The sequence below is a fragment of the Lathamus discolor genome, chromosome 1 (assembly GCF_037157495.1).
Source record: "Lathamus discolor isolate bLatDis1 chromosome 1, bLatDis1.hap1, whole genome shotgun sequence".
In the NCBI taxonomy this organism is placed as follows: Eukaryota; Metazoa; Chordata; class Aves; order Psittaciformes; family Psittacidae; genus Lathamus; species Lathamus discolor.
In genome coordinates this window covers 76,373,677-76,400,593 of record NC_088884.1, presented here as the reverse complement: position 1 = coordinate 76,400,593, position 26,917 = coordinate 76,373,677, and the positions used below count along the sequence as shown (strand labels likewise).

General features: G+C 39.6%; 1 protein-coding gene across 2 annotated transcripts in view; it reads right to left on the bottom strand.

Annotated features, from left to right (window-relative positions):
* The window catches only part of DGKI (diacylglycerol kinase iota), a 214,013-nt gene that overhangs the window by 83,623 nt on the left and 103,473 nt on the right, over positions 1-26,917 (bottom strand). The window contains exons 9-21 of one of the 2 annotated variants that reach the window (XM_065681455.1): positions 26,626-26,721; positions 26,251-26,325; positions 24,965-25,060; positions 23,356-23,438; positions 21,971-22,031; positions 16,627-16,740; positions 15,929-16,066; positions 14,795-14,873; positions 10,668-10,723; positions 9,852-9,914; positions 9,557-9,630; positions 8,160-8,271; positions 5,689-5,888 (exon numbers count right to left, since the gene is read on the bottom strand). In XM_065681455.1, coding sequence (XP_065537527.1) covers positions 5,689-5,888; positions 8,160-8,271; positions 9,557-9,630; positions 9,852-9,914; positions 10,668-10,723; positions 14,795-14,873; positions 15,929-16,066; positions 16,627-16,740; positions 21,971-22,031; positions 23,356-23,438; positions 24,965-25,060; positions 26,251-26,325; positions 26,626-26,721 — 1,247 coding nt within the window. The remainder of the gene's footprint in view (positions 1-5,688; positions 5,889-8,159; positions 8,272-9,556; positions 9,631-9,851; positions 9,915-10,667; positions 10,724-14,794; positions 14,874-15,928; positions 16,067-16,626; positions 16,741-21,970; positions 22,032-23,355; positions 23,439-24,964; positions 25,061-26,250; positions 26,326-26,625; positions 26,722-26,917) is intronic. The other variant, XM_065681464.1, reaches the window with a different exon arrangement.

Genomic DNA, 26,917 nt, shown 5'->3' with positions numbered 1-26,917 from the left:
GGCACAACGAGCTGTAAATCTTTCCTTGTTTGTAAAATAAGGATGAGGAACTTGCAGCTTTCTGAAATGTCACAAAATTGTAGAATAGTTGAGGTCAGAACAGACCTCAGGAGGTCATCCGGTACACCCCCCTGCTCAAGGAGGGAACACTTACAGCAGGCTTCCCAGGACAATATCCAGGCAACTGTTAAGTATCTCTAATGATAGAGATTCCACAACCTGTCTGTACAACCTGTGCCAGTGCTTGGTCACCCTTACAGTAAAATCACTTCTCCTGATGTTCACAGAGAACCTGTGTTTTAGTTTGTGCCCATTGCCTCTTTTCCTATGGCACGGTATTGGTGAAAAGAACCTGGTCCTGTCTTCTTCATGAGCTTCCTTGGGACACTGACAAAGTGTTTGACTGACCTGAGCTTTCTCCAAGCTAAACATTTCCAAATCTCTCAGCCTATCCTCACAGGAGGAATGCACTTCAGTCATCTTCACCCCCCTTTACTGCACTCTCTCCAGTAGTTTCATGTCTCTCTCGTACTGAGGAGCCCAGAATTGGACCCAGTACTCCAGGTGTAGCCTCACCAGTGTTTTTTAGATGGTAAGGATCATCTCCCTTGATCTACTGACAACGCTCCTAATGCAGCCTAGGATACTGTATTATCCTACTTTGCCACAAGTGCACATGGCTTTTTGCTGACTCATGGTCACCTGGGCTTCCACCAGACCATCAGATCCTTTTCTGCAGAGTTGAAATTTACTCTTTAAATTAACCATTTTTTTTTTTCACAAATAACTCCAGGTTTGTTGAACATTTGTGAGCCATCTATTGCATGTGCTCAGTCTTTAGAACAGACAAGTGTTGGTGGGTTTTCTTTTAACATTTACCACTGACTTTCTTTTATTAGAGTAGGAATCATTCTTGGAATTAAGTATCTGTTCAGAATACCTGAATTTATAGTTCTGAAAATTTGATGTTTTCTGACATGTATGTCAAATTCATTTCTTTGATAATCCTAACCCATTTGAAAAGATGTCCATCATAAGAGTGGCAAAGCAAGACAAAAAGGAAGCCAACACAAACCAAAACGTGGGTTTTGACTGAATAGTAAACCCAGCATTTTTTAAGACAAATTGCCTTAGTTGACACACTATCTCAAGCTGGGGGGTTTGTTTGGGTTTTTTTAAAAAGGCATTAGGCTCTTGGTTAATTTAGCTGCTATCTAGAAAGTTAGTACACTGAAGTTGCTGACAATCAAGACCTTGCCAAGGTGGAGAGGGGAGTGTCCATCTTCAGTGCAGCTGCAGCCAGTGTCACACCACTCCTCTGAGATGGGGGACTCCATCTCATCTCTGGGGATCAGCTCCATCTGGAGATATGAGTTGTGGCTGAGTTTGTTCACAGTATATTTTTGACTAAAACTGAAGGACAGAAAGCTCTCAAGTGTTACCAGGAATGGCACCTGGCACTTAACTTCAGACCTGCCTGTTGCTATGGATTTGTCTGGCAACCTGGACTCTTGGCTGAACTTGGTCACCATCACCAGACATGCCCTGCTCATCTTACTCAGGTACTGTGGAATTATTCCTTTCCTGGTAAGGCCACTGTTATGTTCCTACTATGCCATCACCTGAGCTTCTGCTTCCCATTTGTCACTGGAAGTGGTTGAATCACACACAGGGTAACAGGAAAAGAAAACCCCAACCTATGAACTTCGAAAGCAAGAAAAAGGCAGGTACTCACACAGTGAAGGAATCAGGGGGAGCTGAGACTCTCCTCAGGTCAACGGACTGCACTTTATGAGTACTATAGGCAGCAGGAAATGAGTGGCCGGTAGAAAGGCAGCACACAGTGTGGACAGACAAGGAAAAAGAGAGGTGGGGGAGAGAGAAAGAGTAGAAGAGAAGAAAGAAAGAGAAGACATACAACATTTAAACAGAAACAAAAGGAATGTGTCACATAAAAGTTGAATGAAGACACATGCAGAACTCCAAGTTCACTCTAGGAAGCCAGGAGCAACAGAAGACATGCAAATGGAGAAAATCACTGCTACATGACACATAGGAGCTTTCTAGACACAAGTGATGAGGATCAATAAGAAACTACGCACACTGCTATACAAGGAAGACAAGGAGCCCCAGGATTTTTTTCACAGGCATTGAAAAATTTGGAGGCAACATACTTTGGAAGCAGGTCCAGAAATGAAAACCAACATCAAAGCCAATATCTGACTGGATGGAATTGTCTCCAAAGGCTGGTCAACTTTAGTTAATGTTTAAGAAAGATAAAATACCCTTACTGAAGATTTTGTACCTACAATGGCAAATTGTTGTCTCCATTCTTCTTCCATGTACCTTAGGGACACATGTATTTTACATATAGTGACTCCCAAGACTCCTTTAGTGTTTATACTCAAATGGTCTCTTTGCTCCTCTCAAGCATATGGAAAATGTTTTATTTATAAGCTCTTCCTTCTTCTTTCTGTTCCATTATGTGGAACATTCTTTCTCAACCAAAACTAAAAGCCAGTGAAATCAGAATATTGTTTTTTGAGGTTCAGAAAGTGATCATTAACTGAAACCTACTGAGAAGCATACTAAACTGTAGTTTCTAAACAGAAAAAGACTCCTGGAAAAAACTGAACCACAACTTTTCTTATTCCATATACATTTTGCTTATAGCTCATAAGAACCACATTCTTGGCTTGATCACAGAAAACCAGCTATATGTTGTCTCTTTCACGTTACCTTGAGCAATAGGGAAGAATAGGAATGACATCTTAGACAGCAAGTATTTTAAAGGAAAGACAATAAGAACATAATTCACTCTTCTGCAGAAAAAAAAAATAAATGTTTCTGCTGCCCTGAATGTAGCAAAAATTTTCTTTTGCTCGTACGAATAGAAAAGACATATGAGAAAAGACACCCACATTTTTTTCCCCACAACCCCACTATCTGCCTTGCTTTAATCCATAACCAAGTGTGAGCAGCATTGCCTTGTCCTATATATTCCTTGTACCTGAGAAGTTGTTTCTGGCTCAAGAAACTTTATTGGGTTTTAACTTAATCAGAGAACAACACATCATTGGATGAGGAAGAATTTATGCCTGCATTTTACATTCCAACAACCTCCATTAGAAACAAATTAGAAATGCTGTAACTGTATTTACCAACTAACAACTTCACGCTTCAAATCAAAATTTTAAAGTTATCAGAAAAGCACAATCCATGAGCAGGTCATCTTCACCTACACAGGAGTAATCCTACAATCTGTATGGCACATCAAAACAGCTCAACGTTCCAAAAGGAATTATTAAAAAAAATGCACCTTTGATGAACACTGACATCACTGGTTGCCGCAACTAGTCCATGAATAATTGGGCACAATTAATATAATGAGAAGCTTGTTTCTAGGCAATTCAGCAGTGAAAGATTAAACAGCTGAATAAAACATTAATTGCCAGTAATTCACCCAGCTATGACAAAAAGTGTCCTCTCAGAGCATCTACAGGTTTTGAAGAACAGCAGCAGCTAGGAAGATGGTCAGCTCTTACAGTTGTAAGAGAAACATGTTTCTAAAGCCCTCTTGCTCGCAAGTGAGAAAAGCATGATATCTCTGTTCTTCTCACTTGGCTACATTACATATAGGCTATTCAATTCTAAGATACTGTTATTCCATGGAAACTCAAGTGCACCCAAAAAGGCAAACAACAAACTCACTATCCTCTCTAAACCCCTCTCCTAATACCTCTAGAACAAATGAGAGCAGGGTAAAAAGATAGAAAAACAGTGTAAGACTTCTTCAAATTAAGTCTTTTTCTACTAATGATAGTCTACTAGCTGAAACTCCAAAAAGCAATCCTACTGCTCTCCTTATCTAGCAAAAATATCAATGCCAACAATAATAGCAGCTCTGTATTACTGTGACACAGATAATTTTTTAATCACTTTACTAGCAAGGAGCTCAAGAACAGCTGTCTAACAATTACAGATAGCCCCAGACCCACTTACTGATCTCACACGTCTAACGTTCAAACAACAGTCATAACTGAACAATCTATCATATTCAATCAAATATAAGGCTTTCTGGGAGATTTCAATGGAGCAGCGAGATACATTCCAGATATCAAGCTAAGAAATGTAGATAAACATATGTAATTGAAAATGTTCTCTCTTGTGAAATACAGCGAATGAGTATCATATTGAATGAACTTCTTACAATACTCTAATGATTCCTAGAGTTTAACCTTTCACATGTGATTTACTTTCCATCACACCAGGAGATTCAATTTCTCTCTCTCCTTCTCTAACACTTGAAAGCAAAGTACACACACACACACATATGTAGATGTAGATATAAATACACACCCATACCATTTCCAATACATGAAGATGAGACTACAGTTCCTAACAGATCATTTGTATTTTCCCAAAACAAAAGTCTGCAGCTAAATCAAAAGACTCTGACAGCAGCATAGTCTACCATAGCGCATTTAAAGCAAGCTAAACCAGAAAAAATACACTTTTGACAACTAGTATATACTATGAATCTGTATTTCCCTACCACATTTTTAATTCAGACCTCAAAATTCAAGCATAACCACACTAATAATCAGATTGAAACACCGGGAATTTTCTTTTTATATTTGCATTTGTTTCCGTCAGTGTAGAAAAGGATGCCTCAGGATTGCTCTCTGCTCAATTCTGGCTTTAGTAAATGATTAAGTCATTGTGGTTGGATGAAATTGGTCATTGCTGCCCACAGGAAAGTGTCTGCTATTCTTCGTGGCTCAAGAGAGATGAATATACCTTATGTATTTTCCAGGAAAATAGGAATTGCACATTAGAGATACGGGCTTTACTGAAACTTAAAGCATTAGTCTCAGTAAGAGAACACAGAGTACTAAATTGAAAAAGAAGGCACAGAAAGCAACCAGGGAGGCTTTGATTACACAAACCGATCAACAATCACAGATGACAAGAAGCTCTAAAGGGCTGAAGTCAAAGTTTGACGTGAAGCAACATCTTCCATTAAACAATACTGTTGAAAGACGCAGACGACCTTTAAGATACATGAAGTGAGCCTGAGACCTTTCCTGTTTTTTCCAGGTACATAAGTTAGTCCAATGAAAGACATTATATCTCATCGTAAACCTTGCCTCCCCGTTACATCTGCAAGAGCAAAATCCTCCACCTACCTTCCCAGAAAAAGTAAAACGGTGCATGGATGTTTGAATGAAATGAGGATCCTTGACCACTTTAGGTCTCTAGTTCAGCATCTTTGTATAAGGGACAAACTAGATTTTGACAATTTGTGATGGGGTCTCCAATGGAGCTTAAAATGCAGATCAATGAAATTGAGAAAATTAATCAAAAGAACTTCCAGGGCAAATAACATACATATGCAGAACTGTCAGAAGCTAAGAGGCAGACTATTGAGCCTACACAAACCTCTGTAAATAAATGACTGAAAGGTACAACACCTTTCTAAAAGCAAGACAGAGGGTAACCCAGACAATAAAAGAATAAAAGAAAATCAGGTATTTACAATACAGTGGAAAGGTAGTTCAGAGATCAGAGAGAGTAATTTATTCGCTTTTTAAATGCACTGCAAGTCCAGTACATGCAAAATCTGTGACTGTATATGCTTCCACAAATAGGCCTCCTGCCATTAGGACATGCACATATCCAACTCACTCATTCAGCAAAGGCATAGATGTTCTCCTCTTGCTCTTTTGCACCATGTTGGCTTGGTTCCTTAAGGAGATTCGAATGAGTGAGGGAGCCAGTCGACACGGTTCACCATCCACTTGCATGGGGATAGACTTGTATGTTAAAAGTGTCACCTCACGGCACTGATGCAACCTCTCTCCATGACCACCCACCTGGAGAGCAGCCTGCAAAAGAACAGAAAACAAGCAAACAGTTCAACAAACAGGAAAGAAAAGAAAAAATACCTCAGAACAAATAGTTGCGGCAGTTAATAAATCCAAAATGCAGTTCTACTGACAACATCCATTACACAGTGTTCCATGCATGAAGCATTCTAACACAGCACAATGAATGTATTTTCACTTAAGATTTATAAAGTAGTACTTAAAATTTCACAAAGAAAAGTGGTGGGCAGCAAACATCTAACCATACACACTGCACAACTCATCACATAAACACACGCATGTGCATGCGCAAATGAATACCTGTGTTCATTCTTAAAGGTTTCAATTTGGTTTGGTTAGTTTGTTTGTTTTTTCACTAACAGTAATGCCACTAATTATTTACTCCTTAAAACAAGAATCCTAATCAAGTACATCTGCAAGACAGAAAAATGGTTTTCCCTTCCCTAAGAAAACAGAACAGAGTCCTTAATGTGAATTAGATGAATTTAAAATCATTATCATGAAAGCTTACACAGCAACTCAACCTCAAGACTAGAGAGGCTGAAAAGAGCAAGCAGAAGGACTTCATTAAAAACAAATAAATGTTCAAGAATTCATTTGGAAGAAATGAAAAAAAGAGAGCAATGAGCAGATCCTTCAAGTTGTAGGCAGACATGTTTGAGCAGAAATGTATTTTTTTAATTAGTATGACTATTATGTGAGTATAAACTCTCATTTCCCAACCAGATGCGGAAAAAAAAAATCCTTTATTAACAGAGAACAGCCTAAATACAAGACCTTAATCCTGTTCTCTGTGCTTAATATAATAGATCAACTGATAATATGATCAATAGTATTCATAATAAATACTTCTTATAAAATGCCTCTCTTCCTTGGTCTCACAGACCTTTCTGGTTATGACCAAGCACATCTGGAAGACATACAGAGCAAGTTAGAACTACATTAATAGTCTAGGGTTACAGTGGTTCCTCAGCATCACAGCCAATGTAGACTTGTAGACCCTCAATTCTGAGCTGGGTTTCCTTTAGAGAGAAACAGCAGCTCAAAGGGCCTTACTACTTAAATCAGTCCCAATTAAACTTGTTATTAGCTTTTGAGATCACTCAAGCCACTGCAAGTAGTTAGAGTCACATTAGTGGCAAACCTAAAAAAGCTTCCAACTTGGTACATGCTGAATAGTATGTTTGCAGCATTTTCAAAGCATACACTAGAATCTTCACAAATGAAGTAATAAAGGTTCATTCGACAAAATCTATTAGGCCAACAAAATTTTTTCTTACTTGTGAGTTATTTCCCTAATCCACTAGATTCAACGAAAAAGAGAAGGCAAGACTGCTGATAAAGACCACCGTTTACTTTTGCTTACTTTGAAGATTAGATTTGTCTTAATTCCTCTTTGAGGAAAGAAAAACCATTGTCATGGGTATTAACTGCAAGTGATATGCTCTGAGGTCAGGTCACACAACAAATCAGTGTGTGAGTTCAGTGAAAACAGGCTTATCCATGTTGATTTTAACATAGTCCACACAAGACATAGTGGCAACAAAGGCTTAGAAGTATGGACTTAAACATGATCTATACAACCTGCCAGGAGGCCCAATTATGTGCTTTCTGCTGACTACACTAAATTCAATCTGCAGGGCCTTTAATAGATTAATGATAGCACAAGTACAAATATCAACTCTCTTACTGTCTTTAATCACCCTCTGAAGAGATTGTCACTGTGTTTGACCACTGTGATAGAAGGACATGAGGGTATTTACACTGAGATTGCTTTATGGTAACTCTGCTTTAAATCCACTTTAAGGACAGCATTGACAGAAAGTGCACTGACAAAATTGTTACTTGAATTTTCTTTCTCTAGCAGAACAAAAAGGAGAGAAAATATATGTGTCAGAAATACTAAAAAAAAATTAAAAAAACCCCAACCTTTTAAGCAATAGATTGAAATATACAAAACCTAAAAATAAACTGCAGTAATTATGTGATCATAGAACATTGCCACAATAAAAACATGTCTGCATGTTGTTTTTCCTGTAATAATCCTGTCATTTAACCTGGGAGGAATGCACATGCAAATTAGCCATATTTTGCAAATACATTTTTATTCTTAAATAACACTTCTTTTCTTAGAAAACTACAATTTGTCTACTTCATTTAACAGCAGAGCATGTTCTGGCCTTGGCTGAATATGTGGAATCATGGTGGCTTGCACTCTGTAGCACAGCCCACAGAATTCACTGTGTCTGGAAGCACATGCAATATACTCACCAGTGAGGCCATGGTGAACCCAATGACTTCAATGTAGCCATCATCATGGCGCTGAGGCTCAAAGTCTCTGTGATCTCCAGGGTTCCCCCAGGGCATTGTGCCAGCACAGTACCTACAGAAAGAGGTTTGGAAAGCAAGATTTGAGAACGAAGTTTGCCCTGAGGTGTCCTGACTAGCAACCTGATTATTAGCCTGTTCTGCTGTCCTCCAGAATTACCCAGATACCCGTTCCAGGATTCGATTCAGGGACAATTAAAAGTTACGTGACAAGGGCTGGACAAAAGGGAAAACCTGCCTCTGGTTTCCAAGCTGGTACAACATCCATGAATGTATCCATCATAATCTTTAGCATGTTCCTCTGGAAAACTGTGAAAAGCCAGGAAATAAGTAACAGCAGCAGCAATTGTTTCTCCCAGCTTGCTTTGCTTTCTGTAGATGAGTTGTTGAGACAGAAAGCTGCTTAGCCTCTCTGCTAGGCAGGCATGGGGCTGCAGCAGCATCTCCAGCCTTGGAGCTTTATTTCTTCTCTCTCTACCATTAAAGAACAGATGTAAAAGTGATCTCAGAGTGATAGAATGGGGAACTTTGGAGAGGCGACACCAAGTCGATAGAAGCCTGCAGTGAGGGAAGTGCAGGGCTAAAAAGATCAAATGCTTGGGACTTCATGTGGAGCAAAGTGGTAGGTTGTCTAAAGCAGTGGTCTCCAAAGCAGGATGAATATACCACAAGGAGTGTGAAAAAAAGTATACAATTGACAAGACAATTAGGGTGAAGAAATTATTGTTTGTACTTTTAATAAATAAGAAAAACACTAAAATAGTGTTTGTTCCATTTTTATCACATCCTTTCTTAATCTTTTGTATATGTTTTATAATATATGTAATAGTACAGTTTTTATAAACAAATATACATATATTGGGATGGTGCTAAAATATATTTTACTGATAGGGATACACAGTCAAAAACAGTTTTGAGACTATGCTCTAGATAGCAGGAGATAGAAATATAGGTATATTTTTAAAAGGTGTCTATCTGGGACACCTTCTAACATGCTAAAAACTATCATGTCTTTCAACAGCTCAGTGTTCCTTTACTGGAAAATTATTGATTCTTCCTCTCCTGCCTTCCCTGCTTTCCAGCCTTTTTCCACAGTTTGCTTCTGATTAAGCAAAAGCCCAGGCACCTCTACTGTCTTGTTTGAAGGTTAGGTGCACAACTTTTGAAAGTTTGTTTGCCAATCACTTCTACTATCTCTGTATCAGAATATTCAACTTTGCCAACTAAAAGTATTATAAGCACCTAGCTCTCAAGTGGGCAGCACAGTGGCAATACACTTCCTACACATTGACCCATTCTAGAATAACTAGTAAGTAAGCAAGCATCTGTCTTGAACTTACCTGGGTATGTTTAAAAACACTATACACTGGAACTTCAGCTCCTGGATCTTTGGAGTCAGGTCTGTACCATCACACTACAAAGCCAAAGTGACAGAGCACAGAGAAATTGCTGAATGGAGCCACAGACAAGAGAAGTGCTGCTGCTTTGTAACAACTTTCCCAAGACTTTCCTTGGAATGTGTTGCAAATGTCATGCTCAAAACTGAAAAGTAACAGAGCCATTAAACTCTCACCTCACTCTCTCTCCATTCCTCCCCTCTTCCCACAATACCATGACACAATTTCTTATACTTACCACAACTTTAACATGCTTGGATAAATCTCTCGAGCTTCTTTGCAGAAAGTCTGTAAAGGCTGCCTGCAACAGAAACAAGTGCAGGAATTTTCATTAGCACTTTCTCTCTTCTCTTTCCTTATTTCTCATTCCACCACAGAACTAATTACCAAAATGCCATTCTATTGATGAAAATTCTTGCTCACATATTTGTTTCCATATTTAAGGTACATGAGTACAGTAGGAGTCATCATCCAGAAAGACATTATACATCATGCATTATCAAATCAGTGTTTCTCTCAACTGCATTTTAGAATAAAGTTTTGTCAATGTACCTCCTAAATGCAGAAGTGGGTAATTTTATTTCATTTTCATAATTAATTATGAAAATTAATTACTCAAAATAGCTGATCTCAGATTTCCACTCCCCATGACCATATATCCAAGACTACTCCTCAGAGCTACAAAGATACAAGCTAACACTTAGGGAATTTCTCTAGGAAAGTCAATCACAGTGTGCTCCCCAAACCCTAAAAAAGGCAGACTGGACTGTTGAGAATCTTATGAGCCAGAAGCAGATGGACCAAGACATAACCGGTACTATGTCCAAAGAAGTGGCATGTCTCTCACTTGCTAAGCTCTGTAAAGCAACAGTGCTTCAGGCACTTTTCAACAGACACACGTATGGCATTGCCAGAAACAGTATATGTGCACTTTAATTTGCAACTGGCAAAAATGAATTGGCATGGGCTTGTGATGTGGGAAAGGAAGGGGAAATGTACTTAAGAAAACATCCAACCAACTAAGCATCGTTCTGTAAGACGAATCACAACTCACCCCTGCATAAAACATTTTATTTCTAAATCGGCTGTTGAATTTCTCTGGATTTGCTTCTGTGAAAGGATAAAAAGGAAAAATAAATACACCCTAATAAAACAAGTAGATTCCATTGTACCTTCACATTCCGTGCTAGCACTACAGTGCTTTTAGCACACATCACTCTGAAAACATAAATACATTTTTTCCAGGGGTCCAGAGAACCCCATCTGTTCCATTTTCTGCTATCAGCTCTCAAAACATTGATGTTGATATTCTTCCCTTTTCCAGCAGAGTGAAAATAGAAATTTGACATAGAGGTAAGAAGAATATAATCCTTGTATTTAGCATCTCTCCGACTATTCATCTTTGATCCCTCAGTAGCATTTGTGAGACTTCTGTTTCTGCCAGCACAGAACAGATCTCTAAGAGTTATTAGAAATCCATGAAACACCCATGCTTTGAAGAAGGAGTAAAGCATTAATGAATTACAAGGTGAAACAGACACTTCAATTCTGATGCATTACAAAGAGATACTGAGGAATAGACATCTGTGCTCAAATATTCCTGCATCAAAAAAAGAAGTGGTTACTCTAAAACCTATTTAGAGAGCTGTTTCATTTTGATTAGACTCCAAGAGACAGAGAATTTTAATAGTCTAGTAATAATGCACATCTAATGGTAAATTATTCTCACTGTTAAAAAAAATGTGGAGCTTTTTTGTCATCTTGAACTTTTCAGACTTTGATTGCAAACTGCTAAACCTTATGATATTTCTCTGCCAGATTAAAGAGCCCTCAACTATCAGATATCTTCTCCTAGAGTAAATACTTACAGGCAGTGATTAAATCGCCTCTTAGCCTTCTTTCCGATAAGCTAAAGGGAGCTCCTTTAATCTCCCAGGATAAGGCACATTTCCCAGAATACAGGTCACTCTTGTTCCTTCTTGGTAACTGTTTTCCTAGTCTGTGGCATGCAGAGATTTCAGAAGCAGCCCTTCTGACACTATATTCAATAGTAGTACTAACCACATACCCTTGTTTAGTGAAAGTATTATCTAGTGAAAACTGTTCTCTAGTCAGTGAAGTCATCTGACTATCAAGATTGTTCTTCTGGCTAAAACATCACACTGGTGTGAACGCTTCCAAATTACTACTTCTCAAATGATCACTTGGAACAATGCTTCTAGTGCTCCTTGAAGTCACTACATCTCACAGTGTGAGGCTCCATTTTGTAAGAGTTACTTTAAGTTTCTTGTTTGATTGTTTACCCTGCTACTGTATCATCCATTTGCTGTGTCACAGGTGAGTCTGGAACACCGTCAAGAGCCACTTGTTCTTCAGACAATTAATTTAACCTCATAAGTAAATCTCATCTTGCTGACTGAGCTGACAGCTCTTCACGAAATGTCTCAACACCCCATGTAAGAAGCAGGATGATCCTGAAGGCTCAGTGCTTCACATTCTCTGATGTGGCTATCCCTGATGGCTCTGGGCAGCAGCCACCAGAGCACTGGCTTTTACATGGAAAAATACAACAAATACTGACCTGAACCAAAACCCCACTTTAGAGCAGAAAAGGAGTCTTTCTGAGGTCAGGGACTCAGCAGTCCTTCTATACACGGAATTTTACTTTTGACATAGCAGATGAGCATGAACAGGGAGAAGGGAGTCTTTCTGTGATGTGGAATAGAGCCTAAAGTTGATTAGAGTGAAACTGTGATTGTAGAAGTAAATCACTGACTGCATATCCAAGGGTCACTCCATCCTCATCACCCTCAAGCCACCCAGGGATTAGGAAATGAAACATGTTAGACTGTGGGTGTGTGTAGGGGAGTAGGTGTCCTGCGAGTGAACAATCCTGTATGCCAAGGGATCGAACAGCATGTCAACAGGAATAAAGTAAACTCCATCTTTCCTGCTCCACCAAAGCATAAGGATAGCAAGGGATGAAACTGGAAAGAGTTTCTACCCAGAACTCTTCCTGAAAGAGTGGAGCTAAACATGTTCAGCTTGGAGCCAACCCTCAAGGCACAATCTGATTAGTCACAAGAAAAGTTTAAAGGTTGCTATGGAAAAGGTCACGTTAATTTACAGGTCCCCCTGAGATATCACAATCCCTGCTTATTCCAAATATAACAATTGACCAATCTATATTGCTTAAAGTGTCATGACAGACTGAGAGTTGAATTTCATTTAATTTGGTTTAGCGGGGCAATGGGGGCATGGTGTTTGTTTGTTTTAATACTATATGTAATTACAACAGCTCAACATAAGCAATAGCATACAACCACTTATCTTAATGGACCAAAAGCTACAGCTGTGAAAGTGCTTTAAGTTTTGCTGAAGTTTCCCTGGATTCTCATAAATTGTAAATGAGATCAGAAGCTGTTTTGCACTGCTTAATTCATAGAATCACAGAGTCATTTTGTTTGGAAGTGACCTTTAAAAGTCATTTAGTCCAAACCCCCCTGCAGTGAGCAGGGACGTCTTCAACTAGACCAGGTTATTCAAAGCCCTGTCCAACCTGACTTTGAATGTTGGCAGGGATGGGACATCTACCACCTCTCCAAGCAACCTGTGCCAGTGATTCACTACACGCATCACAAAAAAAAAAATTCTTCCTTATGTCTAGTCTGAATATACCTTCTTTTATTTTGAAGCCATTACTCCTTATCCTATCACAACAGGCCCTATTAAAAAGACTGTCCCCATCTTTCTTATAAGCCCCATTTAAGTATACAAAAGCCACAATAAGGTCTTCCCAGAGCCGTCCTTTCTCCAGGCTGAACAACCCCAGTTCCCCATGAAAAACAATGAAACCCACACACAAGTAATACCTTCAAGGTTACAAGCTTTTCTCTCCTAAAATACATAGAACTCGCTTTGTATATTTTAGTATTCGAGAAGGTAAGAAAGACCAGCAGTAATGACTTGTAAGAGGAGACACTAGGGCTATGAAAAGCTCCTGGCCACACATACCCACCCAGAGGAGCATAGCTTGCTCTGCCAAGTATTTTTTTTTTTACCCATGTAAATGTTTAAAACACTGGCATCTCTGGAATAACATCTATTCTTTATAGGGCTCCATAAGTTCATTATTAAATAATGCCTCCGGTAAGTGAGTAAGTAGCCATGCATTTCATCTATACAGTGTTTTCACAGTCACCCTAGCAACGCATACTGATATGCATTCATAAGAAAATGCATACAGCTGTCATAATTTCATTCCGGTGCCCTTTTGTGGCCCTTCATTATGATTCCTAAGCTTGAGGCAGTCTTAAACATTATAAAATATGCATTAGCTCATTCCATCGTATATCCTGCTCTTTATTTAGCATGGCATTAGAGTGCTACTTTTTCATCCTGAAATGACACTGATAATACGAAAGTGAAGATAAGAGAGGCTGATCCAGAAAAAATACCTTCATATGAAACTGAAATAACCAAAAGCTGAATACAAGCAATTGAACAGGGTCTGTTTATATAAGCATGCTTGCCTGAACTATAGTTCCCATCAGTCCAAAGCCCACCTGTTAAGCCACATTTGGATCTGTTTGGGGTGATATAACTGCCATCGGCAAGGGGACAAACAAGATGCTACAACAGCTCAAATCCCTGACAGTTTTGTGGGCATTAAAACCTTTCACTTGCATAGACACACTCTGGGTCTGTGCCAAATCTAACGATATTATGCTATACTCATACATGGGTAACAGCTGTTCATTTTGAGAACGCAATTATCCTCCAGCTACTTCCACAGTCTAGCAGATTTTTTCCTCTCTCCACCTCCACACTTGCACCTGACTTACATTTGTGTTTCTTTCTGCTCTTACTCTGACACTTCTGCATTAGCATCAACTTCTTTTATAACTGCACTTGGTATACACAATTTTGAAGAGCTCCCCTTTTAGCTCTTTTGCTCCATTGAATGTTATTTTTCCATGCGCCTTTTTTCATTCTAAAAACATTAAGTCCCTTGGAAATTCACAGTAAGATCTCTTCCTTTCTTCTTGTGTGTACCTTAGGCTTTTATGTTCCATATTTCCTTCTAAATTGCAAGAACAAGATGTGAAGTGGAACCCTATTTGCAATTCATAAAATAAATGCCCATTCCCAAGGCTAAGGACATAAAAAAGTTTCTATTACCTCTAGATTCATGGAATTCTAGTGTAACATGTGCATCAAATCCAAGGCTGAAGTAATTATTGAAGACACTGAGAGGAAGCTGTAATCAGATAATAAAAAGATATATAAAAATAACATGAATTAAACATTCTGTGACACATGAGGAATTAACTACTTTAAGCCTGGCATCTCATGAAAACCTACAAAGAAGAAAGTGGAACGTATCAGGGAAACGTATGCAGAAGGTTGCTCTGAAGGTTAGTAATGGCTTGTGGAAGAGGAACACACACAGAAGCCCAAAGAAAACACAAACAGCGCTTTATGATCATATATGTATCTCTGCAAACCCATCAAAGGATTCCTTATGTTGTTATTGAGGTTTCCCATAATGCTGCTCCACTTAACATGTCAATACAAAGGTTTTCCTAATTGCTGGCACTTCAAGCTCAGCATGGCTAATGAAACTCAAGCTGTGTTCTTCCTGCTTCCATGTAACTAGGAGCAACATGAGTCCCAGACAAGAAGCCCTTATCCTATTCAGGATGCATGGGGCAGGGAAGCACACATCTGGCCTCTTCATCATTACACATGCCCAGCAGGGCTACAGAGAGAGAACAGTAGCATCTGATAGATAAGCTGGAAATTACAACTTAAGAGGAAAATGGCTCACAGAATAATATTTTCTGATCCTAACACTTTCAACAACTCCAGTCCAAACGACACATTACTATAAATGTGACCACCACACAATTTTCCCAGTCTTCAACTATCAAGATACACTAGTGGAATAAAACTCTACATCCTGTTTTTAGCTTTGTCTAATTTAGGGATGGGTGGTAGCCACACAGTTGCATCTCCTGCCACCCCAGGTAAACCAGAGAAAAAACAATGACCTTTCAGATAAAATGCTAGGGATTATTTTCCAGGATTTAATTCTTGAGATAAATGTTCAATGGCTGGGAGCTTAGAACGACAAATCAATAGTTGATATAAACTATTTTGCCCAGCTCTGGAAGGGCCGATGCATGAGAATTGCAAAAGGAAGAGATTCAACTAGAGAATTAAAAAGAGCTTCCCCATGCATGCAGCTTACAGCATAACTAAAAGATGTTCTTAAGCATCCTACAACCTCTGTGGGAAAAAGGAGGTGCTAACCTTACGTGCCCCATCCTCCAGCTCATCCTGTGGCAAATCAGGGTTGCGCTCAACCTGAAGATTCCAGCGGTCCAGCTGGACAATGGTCCCATCTTCTACATGGCACAGGATCTTGGACACTGGCTCATCTGTATAACCCTAACAGCAGAGTGTCAGCCATGGACAGTGAAAGCAAAAAAAGCCACTCACCAATTACCTCCCTCTTTCACACAGGCCTAAAACATCAGACCAAATATTCCTAAGAACCTCTCAAAATATTGCTAAATTTTGATAAACCAAGTGTTTTAAGAAGCTGCTGCTGGGGTACACAGGTCTTGGGCAGGCAAAGTAAGGCTATAAGGAGAGGAATTCAAAGTGCACTTGTCATGCTTGCAATAACTCCCGTCATGTAGTCAAGGATAAATACAAAGAAATAAAATGTAAACTATATGTAAGTTAGAAGCCTACATATCCTCCTCATTACTTCTCCTGAAATATCAAACAGATACATCAATGCACCCCATTCATTACAACAAATAGATCATTAGTAATTCAAGATCCCAGACTGGAAACTGAACCAAACCATTGTGCTTAACTGAAGCAGATCCTGAACACACCCCTGCCTGCTCTTTCAGTCAAAATGAAGTTCCACCCTACACAACTAGACCAGAGCAGCAAGTTCATAGCCCACGTACAAGGGTACCCCAGTCAGCACTTACCCCACCCCAGTTGAGAGTGCGGGCAAGGTCATTCCCAGTGCCAAGTGGAAGGACAGCCACAGGAGGTGGCGGGCTGAGCTGCAGCTCATCAAGGATGGAGAGGATCCAGCCTACCTATAAAATGGGAAATGCAGAGAGCCATTAGTCAGGAATAGGAATAAGAATCAGTGTTATTACACTTTCTCCATATATGCCAGTCTAACCTTAACGCTTTCTGCTTCTACTGGACTTTACAAATATTTAAAAATACGAAATATCTCATACATACAAAATAATAATGGCAGATTGAAGTTTTCTTACAACTTTATTGTATCAGCTGAATTCTGTAATGACTTTGCAGCTAATGCAGACAAGATCAACCCACTAAATCCAGTCACCCTAAAAGATGATTGCAGAGGGCTTGTGGCAAATCCGATGCACTCAGCAGCCTTTTTGTTAGTCACAACCATGTACCTTATCAGTCAGCTTGGGATATGGGCAGACAAAGTCTCATTATAAGGAACAAAATTGGTACACTAGTATTTATCCTTTTAAATGAGGAGGGTTTCCTCTAGCATCACTGGTATCAACAGTGTGCTGGAAGAAGCAAATACTTGTTCGTGCACATGGTGCCTATAAACCACTAAAAATTGATACAAGTATCAGCAACATTCAGGCCTTCCAAGAGGGCTGAATTTTTTCTCTGATAGAATAATTTCATCGAACTATCAACCACTGCACATGTATGCGTGTTTAGGGTTCAGCTGAGCTACACAGTTATTCCACATAAAGAAGAGAACAACAGCTTTCCCACAGGTGCTGCAGCATTTAATTCTTCTGGGGTATACTTGTATACAATATTTCACAAATGAGAACTTGACTCTTACAATCTCTGAGAGAAGTAAGGTATTTTGAGGTATTTGTTCATGAGCTAGTGGATGGAACACACCATTCAGTATTTCTTCCGTAGGATGTACAATGCATGCTTAATTTTCTTTGAAGGAAATGGAATAAATTCAGAATTTTGACAGTAATCAAACCCTTCAAGTGACATAGTGCATACTATTGTATTGCTACCATTGTCTTTATTACTTTTTTTTAACAAATGAATGAAACATGACTTTTGAGCAGAATGGGCTTAGCTTGTTTCTTTTTACTTCTTTGATTTCAGTTGATGCTGGAATGTTGGATGAGGAATAATGGGTCAAATCCTGAAGTTTTCTTAAGGAAATCTTAAGGAGAAGCTGTGCATACCCCATCTCTAAAAATGTTCATGGTGAGGTTGTATGGGACTTTGAGTCTAGTGGAAGGTGTCTCCTCCTGTGCTAGGATGGGTGGAACTATATGATCTTTAAGGTCCCTTCCAACCCAAATAATTCTATGATTCTATGAAGATTAATGGATGGAAGTGAGGGGGAAAAAAAAGGAAAAAAAAAAAAAAGGAGATAGACATAATCTGGTGGCACCTCCTTTACAAAGATGATCAATTAAAATGAAAGGGAAAGGGGAAAATTACAATATCTGAAATTTAACTCCACAACTGCCCATCTGAGGTTTCACTTTCTGGACAAAGGCACAGCAGTTTTCATGAAGCTCCTGTGCAAGCAGAAGCAATGGGATGTAGCCATCTTTAACAGCACACAGAGATACTGAGGAAAGGGAGCACAAAAGTTGCTTTTCTTAAGCAGGAAATGAAAACACATAGAATTACATCTAGTATCATAAGGCTGCCTAAATACTGCTCTGAAAAATATTGTGTGTAAAAATGAGTGAAGGACAATACGGAGAACTCAATATAATTTTTTTAATTGCCATTCTGCCAAAGAAAACTAAACCTTTGACAATTGTTAGGAAAGAAAACGTGAGGCACACTTAAAATGGCATGGCATCAGAGAACATGTCCTAGAACAGAGGGTCCAAACGAAGTCAAGCATGGACCTGCCCACAGGTGTCCAATTCCCCAGACAATAGACCTTAATGACAAATTATATGACTCAGTGCAAAGTATTTCATATATATGTATATTCTTGCCATATGTATGTACCCATATATATATAATAAAAGACTAAAAAGCTGGAATAATAGAGAAAAACTAATCCTCCAGGTTGATGTCTTTGGGTTGGAATAATGAATCTGGCTCTTTTGTATCACACACTGTTATTTCAGAGAACTGTTTCTCTCTCCTGACCCTTTTTTGGACTACACAAAACTTTCAAATAGAAATCTAGCCAGAAGGAACAAATTACTGTAAAGTATTTTGGTTTCATTAAATTCCAAGAGGGGAAAGAATTGTTGCTGAAAAGGTTATCAAACCTTTTATGACTAAAATTCTTGCTACAAGAAAATAAGACTATTTCATAAACTATTTCTCACCTTTAAAGTCAATTACAAACTGTGAAAGAGCCTGTGCTGCAATTTCAAATGAAGAATTAAGAAGAAAAATAAACATAAAATGATAAAATCTATTTTTTTTTCATGATGCCAATGTTCAAAGGTGCAGTCTCTACTACAAATGATTTGAAATACAATTTCAAATAGATTCTTAACCCAAACTGGGATGGCCTTCACAAAAGGCATCCAGCTTAACATGGACATTGGGAATAACAGCTCAAATTCGAACTACATCAGATGGGGTAGGCTGATGAGTATAGCAACCACCACAGTACCCAGTATTCTAGGATTTATCTTTCTACAAGTCTCTTGATGAAAAATTTAATGCTGTATAAATAGCATTCATGAGACAGATATTTAATTAGACTTATTGTCTAATTATTAAAGCATTCATCTGAAATGTGATCCCATATTAGAGCTCATTGTCTGATAATAGTCATCTGAATTACAACTCATGAACTTGGATATCACCAAAAGGTACTTAAGCCTATCATAGGCCCCATAGTAGGACTAAGTCCTTAAGGGATTTTCAGAGGTAAGTAATCCTCTACCTTTCAAAATAATCCATCCTTCAGCATTAATAATGGCAGACAGAGTAGAGTCTCAGTAGCTTCACCAGGGCCAGGACCTTCCTGAAGAGTCCTTTGTCATTAGCTCTTTGTCATTGCCACTGACTTTATCCATACATCTGTGTATGCCTCAGCCTCCCAGTGGTACAGCTGTCATTGCAATACCTACAATTTCTGTAAATGCTCTTAACTGATAAGCAGAAAATTCAAATTACTAATTTATAAGTACAACATTGCTATTTTACATGAGGTCATTTCTAAACCTTGTGCATTGGTTTTCAATCACAGATGACATAGACTATCATGTGCCTGTAAACAGAAAGTTCCTAACTGGTGTGAAAGCAAAGCTTTTCACTTATGCCTTCGAAAGGAGCAGCAAGCAGCTAATATGGAAAAGTTACGATAAGTTCTGGTTCACTTCAATATTGCAAGGTAACATCTGCTCTCATTGAATATTCATTAAGTCTATCTGAGCCAGATTTTTCATTTCTAGATGTAATGTCTTTGGGAATAACTAGATATTAATTTGCTTCAAACTGGCCTGCGGCAGAGGTAATAGTTGAGTGCTGGTTATACTACTGAGAAGGTGCTGCCACCTGTCGCTCATACTGCTGGAAAGGAAAACAGGATGGTCAGAGTCAATGTAGTTGCACTCATTTCTATTTTATTATTTTCATTTCCAAAGTATATTTATATATTTTTATTATTTTTTCCTATTAAAATATTGTCTTTATCAAATGGAAGAAAAAGACTTTCAGAAGCAGATTGAAACACTTACTTGCTCTTATATCTCCTGCTAAAGCAAAGCTTTGCGTGTTTCTCAAGGAAAGGTCGCAATTTAGTAATATCTTATTTTCCCCAGTACCAGCATGACAGTAGCATAATCATGGGGGTCTTTATTCACTCTTGCAGGCGGTATGAATAACTCCTACAACTGGGGGTTTAAAAGAATCCACAGAAGCTAAGCAGAAAGCATCCCCAGGAATTCAAGCAGTGATGGGCTAAGGTTAGTTGTTTAGCTCTCTACAAACAACAGTTAAAAAAATCCTCCCTGTGCTGTAAACATCTAAGTATTGCCATCCTGGCCAGTCATTGCATCTTGCAAGCAGCAATGCATTTTCCTTACTATACTTACCATTACCTGTCATCTAACACATGTTTGGGAAAAGAGCTTCACAGAGATTAAAGGCCAGTTTTCAAATGCATTTAAGTACTCAGTGGCACAGACAGATTTACAGAGTAATGCGGATATAATACCTCCATTACCACACGCGGCCTCCAGACTCTGTCTCCAGCTGAAGGTGACTAAATCCTTTAAAGGTCTGACCCTATTTGTTTATCCAAGAACAGGCAGGAATTCACTAACAAAGAAAAATACTGAATCTGGATCTTCCAGATCCCAGATTAGTAGTATGACCAATACAGTATTTGTCCTCACAGATGCATTGTAAAGAGAGTGGGAAAACTCACTTTCTTTAGGTACAGAGAATTATTTGACTGTACTCATGCATCATGGAGACAGTAACAAGAAGGAGCAGAAATTAAGATTCAATGCTTCCAGACACTCACTTTGCCTGCTAGTCCCTCAGATCTGTGTAAATAATAAGAGGAAGCCAGCAAAGTTAGCCCTTATTTTCTTAAGCTGTACCGAATCTTTATGCATAAAACAGATAGGACTTCGAACATTAGGATCTGTCCCCTTCACTACACAGGTGTCGTGGCTTAAACCCAGTCAGCCACACAGTTTCTACTTCCCCCCACCTTTTTTTCCTCCCCCCCCAACACCTCCCGCCCCCCCGCCCCAAAGGGATGGGGAGGAGAATTGAAAGAATGCAACTCCCACGGGTTGAGATAAGAACAGTCCAGTAACTAAGGTATAACACAAATCACTGCTGCTACCACCAGTAATAGTAATGATAAGAGAAATAACAAGGGAAGAGAATACGATACCACCCTCAGAAACGAGCCTGACCGAGCAGTGAGTGCCCTTCCGGGTAACTCCCAGTTACCTCCCTGGGCATGACGTGCTGTGGTATGGAATACCTCTTTGGCTAGCTTGGGTCAGGTGTCCTGTCTCTGCTTCCTCCTGGCCTCCCCTCCTCCCTTGCAGAGAATGAGACTCACAAAGTCCTTGGTCACAGTAAACATCAGTGTTATCAGCTCTGTTCCCAGGCTGAAAGTCAAAACACAGCGCTGCACCAGCTACTAAGAAGGATAAAAATTGACTGCTACTGCTAAACCCAGGACAACAGGTCAGGCCTCACACAAAAGAAAAGAGTAGATTTCACAAGCGTATGTTCTCTGGCTCTGCAGGCCTCATGAGGTGGAAAACCCACAGCTGCAAAGGGCAAGGAATTTAATCACTTGGCTGATGACCACAGGGCTGCCAGGTGCTGGCCACCTACCGTCCCATCCCCACCGCAGGCCAGGATCCGCAGGTTTGGCACTTTTCTGTACAGCTCCAGCCTAGCCAGAGGAAGGAAGGGGGAGAAAAGGAAAAAAAGTCAGAACCATAAGGCAGGCACTTTTTATGCATGCTGTGGAGTGACAGTTTAACTGACTTTTAGTGCATTTTCGGATATTCTTTGCTAAGGACGTATATAAACAGGGGAAGTTTAGATTGGATATAAGGAGGAAATTCTTTCCTGTTAGGGTGGTGAGGCACTGGAATCGGTTGCCCATGGAGGTTGTGAGTGCTCCATCCCTGACAGTGTTCAAGGCCAGGTTGGATGAAGCCTTGTGTGGGATGGTTTAGTGTGAGGTGCCCCTGCCCATGGCTGGGGGGTTGGAACTAGATGATCTTGAAGTCCTTTCCAACCCTAACTATTCTATGATTCTATGATTCTATATGGAGGCAGAAAAATAAAATAATAAAGAAACCAACAAACAAACAAATAAAAACAACCTCAGCATTACAAAAAACCTTGGCAGTGGGGAGACATCAGCAGGCAGCATAAGTACCAACCCAGCCTGAGCCCTGTGACTCACTTCACATCTTCACACACACAAAAGCACACGGACATGAAATGGGGCCCTCCTCCATGGTTAGGCAGCACCTCCTGAGAAGCATAGGCTCAGTTTAGCATGTTCCCATGCTAAACCTGAAAGGCCACATTCTCATGCTCCCTCTGGAGGTGACAAAATCTCTCATTTTTCTTATCCTAAAGCTAACCAATACAGACATTGAGGTTTTTAAATAAAATTTAGTGTTCCTCATCAGAATTTGCTCAGCCACCATTTCTGAAGCATGCAGAACATGGCAGCTTCTTCAACTAGTAGGTTTTCTGGGGGGTTTGCTTTTGTTTTTTTTAATATCAGAGAAGGCAAGTACATCTTACAGAGGTCTTTCTCTGGACAGCTGATCTAAGATACCAATGGGAGAGCCAAAACAGCATCCGTGGTAGACATGTTCCTTCAGTTGCTTGAAAGAGAGGCTTAATGAAACATCTTCTAATGGAGGTGGCACATTCAAATGTAGAGAGCTGAGTGACCAGATGACCTAATCCTCCTTTAATTCTATTATACAGGTCCGAAAACTCTACCTTAAAACTTCTATACATCATGAGAGGATCAGTAACGGAGGTGTTTCTGCAGTAATAAAAAACTTGGGTGTCTTGAATAGCAAATACTTGGACGTCTCACATAAGCCACCACTGCAGCCCTCTTCACCAGTACCAAAACCTGGATACACAAACCTCACACACAGTCTACTGGTCTACCTAAGCTATATCTTTGCTCTTCTGATTAGAAAAGATTTATGGTAAGCAGCAGTGAAGGCTCAAGAACTTACGCATCTCTTGGCCCTTCCTGAGAGAGATCAAAGACCTGGCGTGGATTCAAATACCACATAAACATTTGGAGAACCTTTGTGCCCTGGGAAGAGAGAAAAATCAAAGGAAGGAAAATTGTGAATAGTTTAATGATTATTCAAAATAACAGTGTTCATTATTCACTATATTTGTATTGCTTTTCTTTTTTCAATGCTTTATAAAGCAACCATAACCTGAAAAAAACTGAACTAGAAAGCAGCAGAGCAGACAACTGCTCTATAAAATAGCAGCCCACCAATCTGGGTAGCGTGCACATGCCTACATATTAACTAAATTTAACAGCACATATCACTAATGGTTCATAAGAACAAGCATTTGGAGTCAGACCAAAGGTTCAGTTCTTACAGCAACCTTTGCCCCTGCCTCTCACCACCTGCAACAAGAAGAAACCTTTGTTATCCCACACCACCTTTAGCCATCCATGACAGCAAGACATCGAACAAGCTTATGGGCAAAATCACCATCACATTGAACAGTGTCCTTCCCAACATCCAAACAATGAGGCTGCTTTGACCTCCACCACCACCATGAACACTTGTAACTGTAGCCCTTTACCATCTAATGAAGCAGGAGTCAAGCACTCTATGGGGCTACAGCTGCCCCAGTGTTCCCTCACTCAGTGTAATGTGAACAGCCTATCACCTAAAGATATAATTTCTGCTTTCTCCAACTCTTGGGTTCATATAATATATAAGAACAGAGAAAAGGAATGTGATGTTTGCTGTAGGTATTTTCCCAACCTCGGCTACTTGCAGTTCAGGACTTTAGGAACCTTCAGGGTTTTCTCTACCAAGCCTCTCCTTCAGCCCATCTAAACTTTTAGCACACCCTATTGCAAGGAGGTTTTGCAGCTGAACTACACACTTTGAGAAGGACGAACTGGTTTCTTTGCTTTGAATCACAGTCTTCATCGTTTCATTTGATATCCTCCCTAATTCTTCTAACAGAGGAGAAAATGAGCAGTGGCTATGCTAACCTGCATGCTCTACAAGCCTTTGTTGTACCTTACATGAACCTTTTCAACTAGGAGGCTCTGTTTATTCAAAAAGTACTCAGATTATTTACAATTTAAAAAGTGGCAGAACTAAGCTGCAAAACAGTCACTTGGGTAAGGTTTAATTCCAAGAACCCTAAGAAAGAAATCTGCATTTTAGTTACTGAAACTTGGTTCCGTATGGTACAAGAGCAGTAATGATTTTATTTTTAATGCTATAAGAACATGTAATTTCACATTCATTAATTTCACAAGGCTTTCCTAGTAAAATTAAACCACTTTTTGGATAGAAGTCTAAGACTTTATTAGCAGCGTAAATTTTCTGTAGAAAGATTAAGTCTTCTGAAAATCTCTGAACTACTAGTTTAGATTCCTTTCAACAATCTGAAGATAGGAACACATCTCCTCAAATACCCACGTATCCATTCCATTTCCATGAAGCAGAAAGGGCATTAAACAAGGCCCTCTTCTGAAGACTGCAGAGTTTTTCCTATCTGACTGACCAGAAACTGGTCTCATTTGCAATGAGTTGTTAAACCAAAACTTTGTGACCTCGATCCAGACGATGTTCTTACCTGATTCCCTCCACTTTTTGGATTGACAAAAACCAGCAGTGGCTTCATGAGCGGAGAGGAGATAGGCTTTATCACAAATGGCCGACCTTTGTTATCCTGAGAAAAAGAAGCAAGCAGCAGCTTTAGTATAAGCTATGAATGTCTCCCTGACATAACATGTGCAGGAGACCTAACAGAGCCCTGACAAAGCTACCTCAGGTACTGGAAATGATACAGTCATGTTAATGTGGTGCACAGCTGAGACTAATTTATCCAGCTGGGACAAGTGAGTAAGAAAACAAAAGGGGCAAAACATCCTTTCAGGTCAGCCCAAAATTATTTTAAGATTTTACACAATGTTATTTCAAAAAAAAAAAAAAAAACAAACAAAAAACACAACAAACAATAATTCACACAGCACTAATGTACAAGATAAAGCCCTATTTCTAATACGAAAAATTTTCCAATGGAAAACAGAATAAGCTACTCATTTCATTAATTCCAAGTAACAGACAGGTTCTATCAGCATTCATCTGCAGATGATCCGCTCTTGAATTCTTGGCCTTGCTACCCTCTCATCTTTGAACAAATGCCACATGAGATGAGAAAACTATTTGCTTTCATACACTTGCAGGACACAAGAGAGCCCTGTTGTGAGGACTTTCTCCTGGGATGTGGCAGACACATCTTTAAGTTTCTGGTCTGCAGTTCTCCCATGATCCAAGTGAGAACCTTAACCAGAGAGCCCTCTCCATACAGAGGTGAGTCTCCCTCCACCTCTTCCATGAGGCTGTTCATCTGTATAACTGATCCACTAGGCAGTTTCTGGAAACAAAGTCTTCTATAGGCTATATGGTAAATCGCACCATCATATTATTCATCTGTTTATTCCTTCTCTGTGACCCAATGTCAATTTTCACACAAACAGAATATTTCCAATATGTGATCTGCTGAGGGAGACACCCTCAAACTGGACCAGACGCTTGCATCAGTGCACTCACCATGGATTTCATAACCCCAGTTTCATACCCCTGCTCTGCCTAGTGGAAACCCAGGGTCTGAGCTGTGTCTCTTACATCCCAAGAGAATGCTGTTTCATTACGCTGCTGGTCCTTCTGGAGTCTGAGATGTTGTTTCTTGAAAATTCTCATACAAGTTTTATAAAAACTGATCTCTTCTCACAACTAATCCAATTGTGTAGATTTTTCCAGTGGAAAAAAAACTATATTAAAAAAAATAAACTTCAACATCTGCGCTTTGGCATTTAAACAAAAGGAGCCTGATTTCCAAAGCACTTGAATACCTACTTCATTGCCTCTTTTGCTGGCTTTCCTTTTAAAGGATGTTCTCTTCTTTCGCCGTGTTGAAGTCTTTAATGAGTTCTACATCAAAAGAAAAAAGAATACATGAAAAGCAAAACAAAATTTAGAAGACAGGCCCAGACAGAGCCCCTTTACGAAGCTCTTCCATGCATGTCCACTTGGAGAATGATAAGAGTATCTGGCACATGCTCGAGATTTAAATTACATGCGCTGCATGCTTTACACTTCCACACCACCGTTTATGGAGAAAGCCACACACGGAGACCAGACTGGTGCTTTGGAACTGGAAACTTTCCCACGCTGTGAGGGGGGAAAAAGATCAGATGCTCCCATAGACTCACATAACACCACATGTTGTACCTGCCAACCCTCCCAATAGGGGTAGGAGACGCCCGTTTCCCCTTCGGGGCTCCAGTCTCCTGCCCAATCAGGCTCGTCTCCTGGTATGGAGACCACCTGCATAAAGATGTAATAAAAAACATGATAAATGAGATATTTTTCATGTTTTTTTCAGGAAAGAAAACAACAAGTTTTAGCTCTGGCAACCACTATGACTCAACATAACAGAGGCCACCATGGCGTATGATGCTGGCACTGTGGCCTCAGTTCCAGCCTATCAAGAAACTTGTGTCATCATCTGCTAAGGAACAAA